The following is a 16236-nucleotide window of genomic DNA, read 5'->3' as shown; positions in this document are numbered from 1 at the left end:
ATCTCTCGTGTTAAATGCACATTTCCCCCCCAAAAAAATTTCGAAGATTTTTATTTTTTAATTTTTTTTAAATACGACTGATGACTGAACAACAGCCATTATTAATTTCTTTATAGTTATATTTTGTTTGATAATGCTTTTTTGAAATGCTTGACAGCTTAATTTGAATCCCATTAAAATAAAACTAAATGTGTTTCGTCTGGCCCTTCATGTTTTTTTTAAAGAATTGTACCCATCTTACAAATCCCGCCTGGGTAATCAAACATATGAGCACAACTGTGTGTTTTCTCATTCACTAAATAAAAGTAGGGCTGTGAATTTCAGAATAAGAGCAAGTAAATAAAAAGAAAGTATTACGTGTTCAAATAAAGTGCTTAATTAACTTCAGAATAATTATTTGAAAAAATTAACAAAATACAGATAATACTTCATGTTTTGATCATATGGGTAGAAGCAAAACCATGCATTGTAAAAATGCATTATACATAGGTAGAAGGGTTGTCCAGAATTTTGAGGTCAATTTTGGGGGTGCGCATTATACACGAGAAATTACGGTATTTGGTCAATAACAAAAGTTCATCTCAATACTTTGTTATATACCCTTTGCTGACAATGACAGAGGTCAAATGTCTTCACAAGGTTTTCCACACACTGTTGCTGGTATTTTGGACTATTTCTCCATGCAGCTCTCCTCTAGAGCAGTGATGTTTTGGCGCTGTCGCTGGGCAACACAGACTTTCAACTCCCTCCAAAGATTTTCTTTGGGGTTGAGATCTGGAGACTGGCTGGGCCAATCCAGGACCTTGAAATCGGTGTGTTTGGGATCATTGTCATGCTGAAAGACCCAGCCATGTTTCATCTTCAATGCCCTTGCTGATGAAAGGAGGTTTTCACTCAAAATCTCACGATACATGGCCCCATTCATTCTTTCCTTTACATGGATCAGTCGTCCTGGTCCCTTTGCAGAAAAACACCCCCAAAGCATGATGTTTCCACCCCCATGCTTCACAGAAGGTATCGTGTTTTTTGGATGCGACTCAGCATTCTTTCTCCTCCAAACACGACAATTTGACTTTTTACAAAAAGTTCTATTTTGGTTTCATCTGACCACATGATATTCTCCCAATCCTCTTCTGGATCACCCAAATGCTCTCTAGCAAACTTCAGACGGGCCTGGACATGTACTGGTTTAAGCAGGGGGACACGTCAGGCACTGCAGGATTTGAGTCCCTGGCTGCGGAGTGTGTTACTGATGGTAGCCTTTGTTACTTTGGTCCCAGCTCTCTGCAGGTCATTCACTAGGTCCCCGTGTGATTCTGGGATTTTTGCTCATTCTTGTGATCATTTTGACCCCACGGGGTGAGCTCTTGCGTGGAGCCCCAGATCGAGGGAGATTAATAATCTTGTAGTGGTCTTGTATGTCTTCCACTTTCTAATAATTGCTCCCACAGTTGATTTCTTCACACCAAGCTGCTTACCTATTGCAGTTTCAGTCTTCCCAGCCTGGTGCAGGTCTACAATTTTGTTTCTGGTGTCCTTTGAGAGTTCTTTGCCAATAGTGGAGTTTGGAGTGGGACTGTTTGAAGTTGTGGACAGGTGTTTTTTATACTGATAACGAGTTCAAACAGGTGCCATTAATACACGTAATGAGTGGAGGACAGAGGAGCCTTTTAAAGAAGTTACAGGTCTGTGAGAGCCAGAAATCTTGCTTGTTTGTAGATAAGCAAATACTTATTTTCCACCAAAATTTGCTAATAAATTCCCCCCCCTCCTTTTGTCTCTCATAGGTGAGGTATACCTATGATGAAAATTACAGGCATCTCTCATCTTTTTAAGTGGGAGAACATGCACAATTGGTGACTGACTAAATACTTTTTTTGCTCCACTCTATGTGTATAGGCGGCATGGTGGCCGACTGGTTAGAGCGTCAGCCTCACAGTTCTGGCTGGCGACCGGTTCAGGGTGTACCCCGCCTCTCACTACTACTATTTGCAGTGGTAATTTTGCATTTTTTGTTTATACAAAAATTTTAAAAATATTTTACATAAATAATTTTTATAATACTTATTTTCGTATGAATAAAAACTAATTTTTAAATAAATACATTTACATATAATAACATACAAAATTATGTGTAAGTATTTTTTTCAGAAAGTATTCATATTTACAAAAAACATTTGAATACTATATTTTCTTAATATAGTTGTTAGTATAGCTGTCAATTAAATTCCTCTATGATGAGTACATTGTATATGGTGTTCTGATAATAAAGCCAACTTTTAGCTTTTTGTGTTAACAATTCCCTGCCCACAATCCATGGCACATCCAGTACATACTTGTACTTGAAAAATGACTAACATGCCCTCCTACACAGAGACTTCCCTACCTTGGCTCTATAGGAGTGCGAGCCTCCCTGGAAGTTAACAACACCATAGGCGTCAGTGGGGCTAGCCTCTGTGTGTTTTTCCACCGACCACTCTTCCAGCTCCGGCGCAGGCCCACCAGAGCTCTCACCCGTCTTCACGTCCGAGTACTTGTTGGCCAGGCTGGCTGTGAAGCCAGCATGCTGCCGCACCAGACGCCCACAGCAGCACCTGCACACACGGTGCACACGCACATGGTTACAAATTCAGTTGTTGTTTATTGTCAGGAACAATTAGTAAACAAAAGACATACTCGGACATTTTCAAACTACTTTCAAGAGAAATGTACAAGCTTTTGCCAGCCTCTGGCAACTGTGGTAAATTGATTATGCATAATAGATTATGGCATTGGTATTTGACTATAATAACAGACATAAGTATTGTTATCTTACAGATTGTCTGTCATTTGTAAGCATAGTTCAACCATTTTATTTGAAATGTGCGCACTTTCTAAAACCTTCAAAGCGCAACAAATATCAGAATTAAAGCTAAAAATATAGTGGAACCTTTGTCAAATTTCTGTGTCAAATGAAAATCAAGTAAAACATTTGGGGAAAATTTTAGTCCTCAGATTCATGAGCAACAAGGCTAAGTTTGCAATTGTATATTTTTTGCCATCTTTTGTTGTGACATTTAAAAAAATAAAATAAAATAAATAAAAGCAGCTAAACAAGGGGTGTTACGAGAAAATAATATATACCGTACTTATGGACTTCGTAAGCCTTATTAAAGTTAAGGTAGCGTGTATGCTATCAACTGTTAGTTTGTTTTTAACAGTGAGAGAATTCAGAATGAGGCATTTTTATTGTGATTCACCTTCACATTATGTCTCGAGTATCGTATTATTTTTTACATATTACTAATAAATGTGGTGTGGCTCCTAGGAATGTTAAAATGTACTTAAAACATTGCATGCACAGTTAAAAAAAGGCTTGACTTTCAAGAAATCATTTTTATTTCCACTATTTCCTATGACAAAAATTCCACAAACAGATTGTGTTTGACCTTAATGGTTCCACTGTATGTCAGTATGCTTCCAGCAAATAAATAGGTAAATACATTGAGCATTGACGATTCAGTCCATACTAATGTAATTCTTTCAGGCCTGAGAGATGAACAAATCTATCCTAACAAGTGTGAGGTAGCTGTGACCAAGACAGTAACTTTTTTTGTATTTGGTTCTCAAAGTAGGCGGCACGGTGACCGACTGGTTAGAGCGTCAGCCTCACAGTTCTGAGGACCCGGGTTCAATCCCTGACCCCGCCTGTGTGGAGTTTGCATGTTCTCCCCGTGCCTGCGTGGGTTTTCTCCGGGCACTCCGGTTTCCTCCGACATCCCAACAACATGCATTAATTGGAGACTCTAAATTGCCGATAGGTGTGACTGTGAGTGCGAATGGTTGTTTATTTCTATGTGCCCTGCGATTGGCTGGCAACCAGTTCAGGGTTTACCCCGCCTCCTGCCCGATGACAGCTGGGATAGGCTCCAGCACGCCCGCAACCCTAGTGAGGAGAAGCGGCTGAGAAAACGGATGGATGGATGGTTCTCAAAGATACTGTTTGTTTGGTTCAGCTTTCTTTTCTTTTCTTTTTTTTTTTTTAAATATTGTATTGTATTCTACTGAAAGAAAACACCTCCAAATGAAGATAAATACTACAGTTTTAACACTAACCTTATTATCTAAGAATGGCTGAAACAGAAAAAAGTGACCACTGTACCGTATTTTTATTTTAATGATCTTTACAAGTGAGGTCACGATCATTATAATTAATAGGAAACATGAGCGTCTCCACTCAGGTGATCAGCACAGCAAAGAATGTGGCATCACAAAGCCTGGCAGTTAATTGTTTCCTGAGGTGTGTTTCTGCTGAGTGTAATTACACTCGGCCTTCAGGCTGCTTCTGGGTAGCAGAAATTCTCTCTGGGCTAATCCCGCTTGACCAAAGAATGCAGAAAACAAAGACTGAGGCAGGACTTACCGGACTAGCTGCTGGCAAATCTGGCATCCTGGAAGGCATCTAGATGGAATTTAAACATATGACATGAAGCATTCACAAGCTTGAATTCAAACAGAGTTCACAGTGAGCGCTACCATGCAAGAAAGACATCAGGAGGACTTTCAACTGGGCTGCCAGAGTTCTGGATTAATTCTGTAACTAATTGTCTGTAATTAGGTTTAACTGTGTTTATTATTATTATTATTATTATTTTTTTTTTAAATCAAAGTTTGGTCTCAACATGCCTGAAAACTCGCCAATTTTTGCAAGTGCGTGTATCCATGTGTAACCTACAGTGCCACCAGAAAGTATTCACATCCCTTCACTCGTTCCACATTTTGCTATGATACAGACTTATTCAAAAGCTAATTTGAGTATAGTTTAAAAAAATAAAATAAATAAAAAATACATCTACATAAAATATCCCATAATGACAAAGTAAAAACATATTTTCAGACAGTTGTGCAAATTTATTGAAAATGTAAACATTTAAACATAATCGGTTCACACCCTTGGCTTCATATTTTGTTGAAGCACGTTTGGCAGCAATCACAGCCTCAAGTCTTCTTGGGTATGCCTGTACGAGCTTGCCACACCTGTTTTGGGGCATTTTCTGCCATTCGTCCCTGCAGATCCTCTCAAGGTCAGTCAAGCTGGATAGGCAGCGTCGGTGGACAGCCATTTTTAGGTCTTTCCAGAGATGTTCAATTGGATTCAAGTCCGGACTCTGGCTGGCCCACTCAAGGAAATTCACAGGCTGCCCCTCAAGCCACTCCTTTGTTATCTTGGCTGTGTGCTTTGGGTCATTGCTGTGTTGGAAGGTGAATCGACGCTAGTCTGGATCAAGTTCTCGTGAAGATTTTCTCTATATTTGGCAGCTGTCATCTTACCCACTATGCAGACTAGTCCCCCAGTTCCTGCAGCAGAAAAACAGCCCAACAGCATGATGCTGCCAGCACCATGCTTCACAGGAGGAATGGTGTTAGCCAGCTGATGAGCATTGCCTCATCTCCAATATGACACTTGCAATTCAGGCCAAAAAGTTCAATTTTGGTTTCATCAGACCAGAGAATTTTGTTTCTGCAGGTCTGAGAATCCTTAAGGTGGCTTTTGGCAAATTCCAAGCCGGCTGCCATGTTTAGTGAGAAGTGGCTTCTGTCTGGCCCGCTCTACCATAAAGGCCTGATTGGTGGAGCAATTGTTGACCTTCTGGATGGTTCTCCGATCTCCTCAAGGGAAAACTGGAGATCCGCCTTAGTGCCCATAGGGTTCTTGTTCACCTCTCTGACCAAGGCCCTTCTTCCCCGATTACTCAGCTTTGTCGGACGGCCATATCTAGGAAGGATCCTGGTGGTTCCAAACTTCTTCCATTTCCGAATAATCGAGACGACAGTGCTTTTCGGGACCTTCAGTGCTGTTGCAATTCTTTTGTATCCTACCCCACATTTGTGCCGTGACACAATCCTGTCTCGGAGGTCTGCAGACAATTCCTTAGACTTCATTGCTTGGTTCTTGCTCTGATATGCACTGCCAACTATGAGACCTTATATAGACAGGTGTGCGCCATTCCAAATGATGTTCAATCACCTGAATTTACCACAGGTGGACTCTATTCATGTTAGAGAAGCATCTCAAGGATGATCAGTGGAAAACAGATACAACTGAGCTTAAGTTTGAGTGTCATAGCAAAGGGTGTGAATACCTGTGTACCTATTATTTTTGCATTTTTTAAATAAATTTATACAAATGTCAGAAAATATTTTTTTACTTTGCCATTGAGGGATGTTTTATGTAAATGTATTAAAAGAAAACTATACTCAAATCAGCTTTAGAATAAGTCAGTTACATAGCAAAATGTGGACAACCTGAAGGGGTCTGAATACTTTCTGGTGGCACTGTATGTATGGAACAAGTCCCCAATACAAATAATTAGGCCCCTCGCACCAGTTTTAAGATTGACACAGACAGGACCCATGGAAAATTGACCCATGGGCGAAATTAAACAGGAAGTTGGCCATTTTGGTTTGAAGCAGCCATATTAGCCAAATTCCAGGGCTCCAGCTTTGCCAAACTCCTAATAGGGAATTTGCCCAAATGAGCACCAACTGTAAGCAGGTACACTAGACCAGTGTTTCTCAACAGGGGGTCTGTGGACCCCTAGTGGTACATAGTGTAAATGCAAGGGGTCCGTGAATATAACAAATATTTTTTAAAAGATCCTATGACATTTCTAGAAGGGGGATTATTTTACTCAAATGCAGTGATGTTAAAAGTACTTGTATTCATTACTTGAGTAAATGTACTGATACTTGTGCAAAAAACACTGGTAAAAGTAAGATAAATTACATAGTGATATTTTTGTGTCGCTGCAGATGATTGGAATGCTTTCTCTTGGGGGCAACAATGGACAAAACAAACAAAAATCAAAACAGTCAGTAAGAGAATAACAGGACTTTTTCCCCCTCAAATTTCATTTGTTTCACAAGTGTAATTCATCAGAATCAGAATCAGAATCATCTTTATTTGCCAAGTATGTCCAAAACACACAAGGAATTTGTCTCCGGTAGTTGGAGCCGCTCTAGTACAACAGACAGTCAATTTACAGAACACTTTGGGGACATAAAGACATTGACAAAAAACAATTGTGCAAAAAGATGCAGAGTTCTCGCTCCCATTTGCATTGTTAAAGTTACTGCATGACGCTGTTAATACAAACTTAACATGATCTGCATTCTTTTCAAATTTATGAGCCCCCTCGCGTTTTCGTGGGCATACACTATTAATTTCTTAGTAACGCTTTTATTGTGAAACATCTGTAGGAAGGTTTTGGAAAAACATTAACTTGCAAGGTTCAAGTTAGCATGTGAAATTAAGCTAATGTTACAAAACAAATAAACAAAGAAACTTTCCGAAAGCTACTGCATAAAATGCCGCTTTGTTACATATTTCTGAAAGCTACTGTTGAAAAATGTTTTTTTGTTACATAATGTACAGAATACGCATCACAATTCTGTTTTATTACATTCTGAAAACTACTGCATAATATGCTGCTTGTTACATATTTTGTTGTGGAAGTTACAACTGAAAGCTTATATTTGGGTCGATCAAAAATATGCATGGGTTGCAAACCACTGCATGACTGCAGACAGAGGGATGCTAAATTTCCAAGCTTTTTACTTGCCAACGCTGTCAATGTGAGTGGAGCATGGCGTAGAAGTTTGACGAGTCATCATGAAAACGAGGGTGCGAGAGCCTGTTCACAACTCCTTGTAGCTATAATTAATGCTGAATTGGCTAAACATGATCGATGTACACAATCTATATTTAACTATGTACTTTTGTGCTAAACTTTGTCCAAGTGGTGTTGCAGTACTACTTCCAGTGCAGATTGACCATAATCATCAAGAACATACTAAGTGACAAAATCAGGACCAGGATTGGTGCTACATATAATGATTGACATGTGAGATCCTCCAATGACTATGTGAACAGAGACTTAAAAAAACAAAAACAAAAACAGCTACTGGCGATGCAGTCAGACCACACAGGAAGTAGGGGATTTATAACAGAAACCAAAGTCACAGTGCAGGAAAAGAATGCATGCTGACTGAGGTAATGAATAGTGCACTAATTCTCAAAGTGTGGTACTAGTACCGTTAGTGGTACATGAGCTCCCTCTGGTGGTATGCCAATTAATCACTCTATTTAACTTTTTAGTACAATACATTTGCATTTAATCTTTAATGTTGCGTTCACCCAGGATGTGAACTGAAATATTCACACGACGCAATTACAAAGTCAATGCAGTTCGAGTGAAGAGGCACAAATCCGTGCCGGGCAACGCATATGACCCGTTTGACGTCACACGAGTGGGGCGACTAGCAAAAATTTGCCCATTCGCTCGGGTTGAGAAATTTGAACTTCAGGCCACAAATCACGTTGCCACAAGCGATTGGCTTGGAGGATTGTGAGCAAAGGGCCATCGGGGGGGGGGTGGGGGGTGGGTGGGGGCGGTGGCTGATCGCTGGCCTCTGTAGCCGCTCACAGCACACCGTGGCCGCCCATGAGGGTCAAGAGGCTGGAAGCGGAAAACTAGGAAGCAAAACAACACAAAAAAACCAAAGGGAACCAGCTGGGGGGTGGGGGGGACACAAAGTGCTTGTCGTGGCTGCTCACAGTGCACCGCAGCCGACTGCGAGGGTTGCGAGGAAGCGGAGAACTGAAGAAAAAATAAATAAAATCAAAAGTAACCAGCCAAGGGGACCCGTAGTGCTTGTCGTGGCTGCTCATAGCGCTTTGTCGTCGTTGCACTCGTTATCAATGTGGCACAAATGAAGCGAATGCGCATTCAGTGTGTACAACTAACTTCCGCGATTAAACTCATGTGAGGGACACGAGGCGACAGTTCGCTTCGTGTCCGCTCTGAATGTAGCATAACAACTGTTTCTTTTTAAACTTTTACTTAGGTGCAATTCTATTTAACTTTTATGTGCAATACATTTTAACCAAATCCGTTTTTGTACAGATTTTTCTTATTTTCCTATATCTAAACACAGTGTTAAGGTTCAACTTGTGTTTAATATTACAATGGCTTATAATATGAAAAATACTTTTTGCGAATAAAAAAAAATCTGTCTCTTTTTTTATGAACACTAAGGCCTACTACGTTATTGCATTTTAATGTTGGTCATTATAGTGGTACATAGAGACCTACATTTTTTTTAGGTGGTACTTGGTGTAAAAAGTGTTAGTGTATTGATATCATATACAACATGATTCTAATAAAATTTCATACGATACATTGCTGTACTGATACAGCATGGTATCATGGTTGATACAGCATGGTATTTGGGCCATGGTTCAACATTCACTAACCTAACTTGGAGCTAACATGCACTGTAGCTGCAGGAGAAAAGACAAATTATTGATGCAAAAGAAAACACAAAGAGAAAGAATAACTGTTTCGGAAGGAAGAGGAAAGCACAGTTCTTCCAAAGAATAACTAAAAACAAAGATGATGTAACACACAAAGCAGGTAAACAGTAAGGCCTGCAACTGTGGGAATCAACTACACTGTATATCAAATAACCATGAACTTTAATAAATAAAATAAAAATCACTTTATATATCCTTCTCCTGTACCAAATACAGTAAGTGCAAAATAACGGAGTTCTGTATCATGAACATATTCCCAAATATATAAAAAAAATGACACTGCGATTTGGGAAAGAAAAAAAACTAAACAAAACAAAAACTAGCATTTTAGTCATATTAGAGTGCTAACCTTCACCAAGGCCGCAAAATCATTATTTGGATCAGCACCAAATTATACACCTCATATAGTCCTGCCTTCTGTTTATTCCAGATTTTGTTTCATTAAGAAGATGGCATTATTAACTGAGATATTAAGTGCTGGAAAATGCCATGGAAAAGTTCTAGATCTGAATCTTAATCTAGTTCAACACTAAATTTGAATGTATTGTGTCAAGTACTTTTTTTTTTTTATTGTGTCAAAATCCTGTGTTTAGACAGACATTAAAATTAACATTGTTGACAGAGGTCATACTCAGTAGGCATATAAAAACAAGTTGAATTTAGAGGTTACTTCCAGAGGACGTTAACAAATATAGTCGAGCTATAATTAACGTCAGTCTTAAAAACAAGGTTGGAAGCGGACTCATGTATTCATTGTGAGAATGGTGGTTGAGGTTTGGGCCTTCTCTAACACACACACGCCATACAATTACACCGTTTCCATGGCTACCACCACCTGGGTCACTACTGGAGCGCAAACACATACCTGTGGGGGTCCTTTGACACTGGAAGTATGTACACACATTCCCTCTTGGTGAAAGTGCTTTCTATCCAGGGTTTCTGGGACTGGCAAGAGAAGAGAAGATGAATATTTTGAGTGAATGTGCCAATAAAATTGGTAAAATTCAAACAATTATAAATGTAATAGAAATCAACAACTGAGAAGCTATACTGTATGAGCTGGAGGTGTCAGCCAGTTACTATAGATTTAAAAATATAATCACACAATTTTATATAACTTTTTTATTTCCCAAAACAAGGATTTATATTTCAGGAATGTTCAATTTAAAAAATCCTCCATCGCAGCTCAGGAGAACCTCATAAGGATTAATGGGTCCATTAAGGAAGGAAGGAAGGAATCCATTAAAGCACTTCAACTATTTCTAAAAGTAAGACAAAAACCTAAAAAGTCAGAAGAGGAAGTAAAGTGGCTTTTTCGGGTTTATTTGTGTGCAAGATTAAATTCTGGTGCGAGTCCACATATGGCTGTATTTAAAATAATAATAATAATTTAAATTCAATCTGAATCAGCTCCAATGACAGCAATTTAAATTTTACATCAAAAATCCAATTTAACACGTTCAGAGGCTAACTGCGAATCGGTCAAATCTTAATAGCTTTGAATTTTCAAAGTCTATGAAGTGTAAGAAGCTGTAAATTCAAATTGATCAGATTGCATATTTGGCTAGAATTTAGTGACAAAAAAACCTATTTTACAAATTTAGACGATTAAATTGATTAAAATTTGCTGTGTATGCAGTGTCAGAAACAATAGTAATATGACATAAAAAGTTATATCTGGATCTGATTCGGATTGTCCATTTGGCTGCACTCTAACATGGAAAAATCCTATTTCACATGTTCAAGTTGCTGAAATCTATCAAAAATCATGCATTTTGGAAAAAAAAATAAAATGTACGCTGGGTCAGAATCTGTAAAGTTAAAATCCAGTCCAGATTGTGAATGTGTCTGGAATTTGAAATAAACCTGCAAAAATCCCATTACACTTGTAACACTTGTAACACAGACACTTAAACCTCGTATCAAATCTTTTGTGATTTTCAGAACTCAAACTCACTCTTATCCAGATTCAATCCATACATCTTTGACCAATCCTATCTTCAATCAATCAATCTGTTATGTCAAAGCTAGTTTTATCCACATCCAATTTAGATTGTGCATTTGGTTTGGCTGCAGTTTAAACTGAACATGGAAATATTTTGTTAAAGGTCCCATTTTTTGATTATTTAGACCTCCATAGAGTGACTCTCTAACATGGACTCAGTATAAAAATGTCAATTTAATTAAAAAAAACAAACACCTTGGTTTTGTCATACGAGTGTCCAGAAAAGGTCCCTCTGACAGCTACTTCTGTTTGACCCAGTTTTGTATCCGCTTTGACCATCTCCTTTATCTGATTGGTTGCCTCGGTGTAGAGGACCCACTTGTGAGAGCACATGTGCTTGTTACGTTGACAGTGCTGGCTCGGGAGCGAAGAGGTAGGCGGAGAGCTTCACAAGTGACGTAGAAAAGCTCCAGAAAATGTAATGACCTGATTTCCGGGCTCAGAAAAATGTCTGGACGACGCTTGGATGATTTTAATTTGTATTTCACATGTTTACTGAGGTATCATATGAAATTAAATGTACTGCAAAGTGAACTGAATGTGCTGATGAACTGAAAGTGAACTGAATGTACTGTGGCGGCACGGTAGATGACTGGTTAGCACATCTGCATCACAGTTCTGAGGACCGGGGTTAAAATCCCAGCCTCACCTGTGTGGAGTTTGCATGTTCTCCCGTGCCTGCGTGGGTTTTCTCATGGTAGGTTGACTGAAGACTCCAAACTGCCCGTAGGTGTGAGTGCGAATGGTTGTTTGTTTATATTTTTCCTCGGCTGGCAACCAGTTCAGGGTGTACCCCGCCTCTCGCCCAAAGATAGCTGGGGTAGGTTCCAGCTCGCCTGCGACCCAAATGAGGATAAGCAGTATGGAAAATGAATGAATGAATGTCCTCTCAGCCACGAGTGATTCGTTCATTGAACTTTTTTGTTTGTGATCCGCCAAGAACAGACGCACTAGTAGGTATGCAGTGAACTGTCCTGCCATGAGTGACTCAGGCAGAAGTTCACTGCGAACTTGTACGGTGAGTGATTCGTTGGCGCAAGGAACAACATATTATGCAGTGAAAGTACTGAGTAATTTTAAGCATTCGTCCCCAGAGGGATAGCTTTCACTAGCATCCATTTCTCCACGCTAACGGCAAAAGCTGAGTCAGTCAAGCACATGAAAAAAAGCACACATTTAAAATAAGTGTAAATTAATAGTCAATGTATATATGTACAAATACATATCATCCCCTCTGTGTCTCTAATGCGATTATTAAAGCTTTTTGTTTAATAATAATACATGAAACCTAACGTTTCTCAAGATGCTCAGACGCTTTACACTAATCAGATGACAATAACAGGAAGGTGGGTGAACAGGAAGCACGGGTGCTGGTGTCAACGACGCTGTCCACCCTGGTGGAATGCAGACAGGTCTTGCCAGGAGCCTGTGGGGATGTAGAGGGGACGCAGAAGGATATGTGCGGTAGCTGAGCTCGCCGCACGGGTGTTCACGACTCATGACCGAAGCAGAGTGTTCGAGAGTTTGCTGTGCGAGAGATAGGAAGGTCATAACTTATCTTAAAAAAAATAATAAAAAATAAAAATAAAAAAATGATCTCCCTGCCTTTCCAAGTTTACAATACGTGAAAACAACAATACAGAGTGCTTCGGTGAACGTGTTGAGTGAACGTGAACCTCAGGGCTGAATCTTGAACTCAATGAAGAAGCCCTTGAATGATTCTGTGAAAAAGAACTGAATGATTCGGTGAACGAATCTTTTGAACAAACTGATTCGAGTGATTCAGTAGATTCAGTACGCTCATAAGAACTGCCGTGCCCATCACTAAACACTAGAGCTGTGTTCAAAATCGTTCACTCACTCCCTACTCCTTATATAGGGTTGCACTACATAGTGGACTATATAGTGACCCCATTCATAACCGCTTTCAGACACTGCATGGTGTTCTGTTAATGACATCATCGCTGTCGCACATTGACTACGTAGGCTGTTGCTGTGGTTAAAAATATGAAGGAAAATTGCACATTATTAAAATGAGATGATTTTACTGTGCATTGCTATAAAAATGCCAACACTCAAAGCGTTGTTGAAAAGCTACTTACATTTACACGAAAAATTCACCCTCTCCGTCTGCAACGTATCTTGTCCCGCCATTCTTTCTCTGAAGACGCAATGCATTATGGTACTGTAAATCAAGACTCAGTGAGTGACCATCGGTTGTTCACTACTTTATGCAATGATTTGTGGTAAATTTTTAGTGCGCTATATAGGGCACTCAATTTGATCACTAAGTATTAGGACACCATTACAAAATGGCGTAGCCACCATATAGTGCACTCTGTTGTGGTTAGGGACTGATTTCGGACACAGCCCACATCAGAGGACCTGCGGCAACATTGGATGGACAGAAGGCAAATCTCACAACAGTAACTACCTATAAACAGTAAAGTAGCAGAAACTGTAATTTAAAAATTGTATAGAGACAAATAACAGGTACACAGCAAACAGATATGAAAGCCAACCATCTCCGTTAACTGAGACGTCAGCCAGGAGGAGCCCAAGGTCTAAAGTATATTAATACATTATATAAAATACAATACTACTATAATATTGCTAATATCAGTCATGTTAATTGTGTTTGCACCGTAGAGTACTGAATTTTAATTTAGAGTTTTGAGATCAGCACAAGAGGTTTTCAAAACTCCATGTGTTAGTTCTTTTGTTATTCATACAGTAAGAGCGATACAAAACATTCATTAAAATTTTTACACTTAAGTTCCGATTGCAATATATACCGTTACCCTTCAGGGGATTCAATTTATACCGTGATATGGATTTTAGGTCATATCACCCAGCCCTTGTACTGTCAAATAACTTTTCATTTGGATCTGATTCAGATTGCGCAACTGGAAGACTCACTTTTTGGTGTTGCCCTATAGCTCCTAAAAAACAAAAAAAATTATCACTTGATGACATACCTGACTGTCTTCTTCTTCATCATCATCTCTCTGTTTAAGGGCTTTGTAGAGGAACATCTCAATGATCCTTTGTGCATCTCCCGGAGCAAAACTACAATCACCGTAATCTCCCTTCAGCAACCAATAACCAGCATCAAACCACAACGAGCTCGTCCGCCGCACTAAGGATTCTCTGCACGATGTCCCTATCGGTCTCAAAGTCGACAGCATTTGGCGCACAGGTCTGGCCGAGAGTTAAAAGCTAAGCGATCAGCGGAAAGTTGCCGCCTTACAACAACACCACGGACAGTTAATGTGTAAGAAGCCGCTCTCGGGAGGCAGATGAATGTGTCTGAGAACAAGTAGATGTTAGACCAGGGCGAGGGAGGCCCAGACGAAGGAGGCGCGGAACAGGATTAGTGGATGGGCAGAGGCCTCAATGATAAATACCTATCTGACTACTGGAATACACCACCTACTGTGACAGACACACACTCTTCAAAGAGTAGTGCTTATTTGTTTTGCGATAGCACTAACGGGCTGCTTGAAATAACTTTTTCTTTCTCTGAGGAGCGGTTTTGCTAATCAAGGACTTAATTGGAGGAGCAACTTTCTAATTTGGAGGAACATTTTTATTGCAGGTTAATCCCAGAGGGACCTGAAGCAAGGGAGGGATATATCAGGGTTTTTGTGTGGTCCAGGGTGGGCAGAGACCACCTGCCAGGCCTTTCGACCTGGCCATAACCAGGATAAACCCATCCTTTGCCTTAGTGTAGATCCGTGTGATTAATCCAAGTAGAAATGAACAAATAAAAGCTTCCATTTTCACAAATTAGTTGTTTTTATTTATCATTGTTCTGCCATAGAGAACAACCAACTAATTAGAACTTGAACTGCAATGAACACTATCAGTGTATACCTACTGTCAACTGCATAATTAGGACATCTCCAGGTCTGGTGTCCCACCTGAAGTCAGCTGGTAGAGATGCCAGCAAACCTGTGACCCTAATGAGGACAAGAGCTATAGAAAATAGATGGATGGATGTATATATTTTTCTGATCTAAATCGTGATTTCAGACGTGATGATGTGACTGCCAAAGCTGTGTTTTTGTTGTTGTTGTTTTTTGCAGCATTCCCCACTGACCCAAAATCTGTGTACAAGCTCACCAATCGGAAGTGGACTCGTGGACAGGTCAAACAAACCAATCAGCTCCAAGCTGAGTAAAAAACAAAAACAAATGGCACATCCATCCATTCTTCCTCCTTTACCAGCTGCTCACATCCACGGGGGGACGCTACACACCAAGCTAACGTGCTCAGAGTCCGCACAAGCTTTGAGCTGCGCTTGCTAGCTAGCTAAACACTATCCTTTCGCATTACAGATCCTCTCCTATAAGTAATTAACGCTCGCCTCCATGCTCGGAAATTCGTTACACTTCTGACAAGTACCGTTATCACTAAAGGTGAACAAGGGCTAATGTGAAAGGTAGAGAAATACTGTGAGTGCTGAGGTGTACAGTAAATATTTTCACCGAAGTCTGGCGATAACCACATTGCAGAGAGAAAATACTCGAACAGTGAACAGCTTCATAGTAATGCACACGCACTAGAAAAACAGAAATGAATTGGTTACCGGTGTACGTCACCCACGACAAGGAGCTCGTAAGATGAAAACTCTATTAGTACTATATATTAAATATTCATAATATTAGAAATGTTATTTGCGTTCGTTTGCACTATTTTGCACCAGTGCTGAGTTTTATGATTTTTGAGATCAACACAATGATGGGTCTCAAAATTACATTGTATTTTTATTTTAAATCAATTAAATTTTTTAATGGATTATACGTTTTTATTTGGTAAATGTATTCCATTAAATAAAAGAAAAAGAAGACGTGTTTACATGAAAATGCAAAAT

General features: G+C 39.6%; 1 protein-coding gene across 1 annotated transcript in view; it reads right to left on the bottom strand.

Annotated features, from left to right (window-relative positions):
- The window catches only part of LOC133397439 (transient receptor potential cation channel subfamily M member 7-like), an 83785-nt gene that overhangs the window by 46695 nt on the left and 20854 nt on the right, over positions 1–16236 (bottom strand). Inside the window, 3 exon segments of the mRNA XM_061668334.1 lie at positions 2387–2594; positions 4403–4441; positions 10221–10300. Of these exon segments, the coding sequence (XP_061524318.1) occupies positions 2387–2594; positions 4403–4441; positions 10221–10300 (327 nt within the window).

Source organism: Phycodurus eques, chromosome 2, assembly GCF_024500275.1.
Source record: "Phycodurus eques isolate BA_2022a chromosome 2, UOR_Pequ_1.1, whole genome shotgun sequence".
In the NCBI taxonomy this organism is placed as follows: Eukaryota; Metazoa; Chordata; class Actinopteri; order Syngnathiformes; family Syngnathidae; genus Phycodurus; species Phycodurus eques.
The sequence above is the reverse complement of the archived record's forward strand: the minus strand, read 5'-3'. Positions and strand labels throughout refer to the sequence as shown.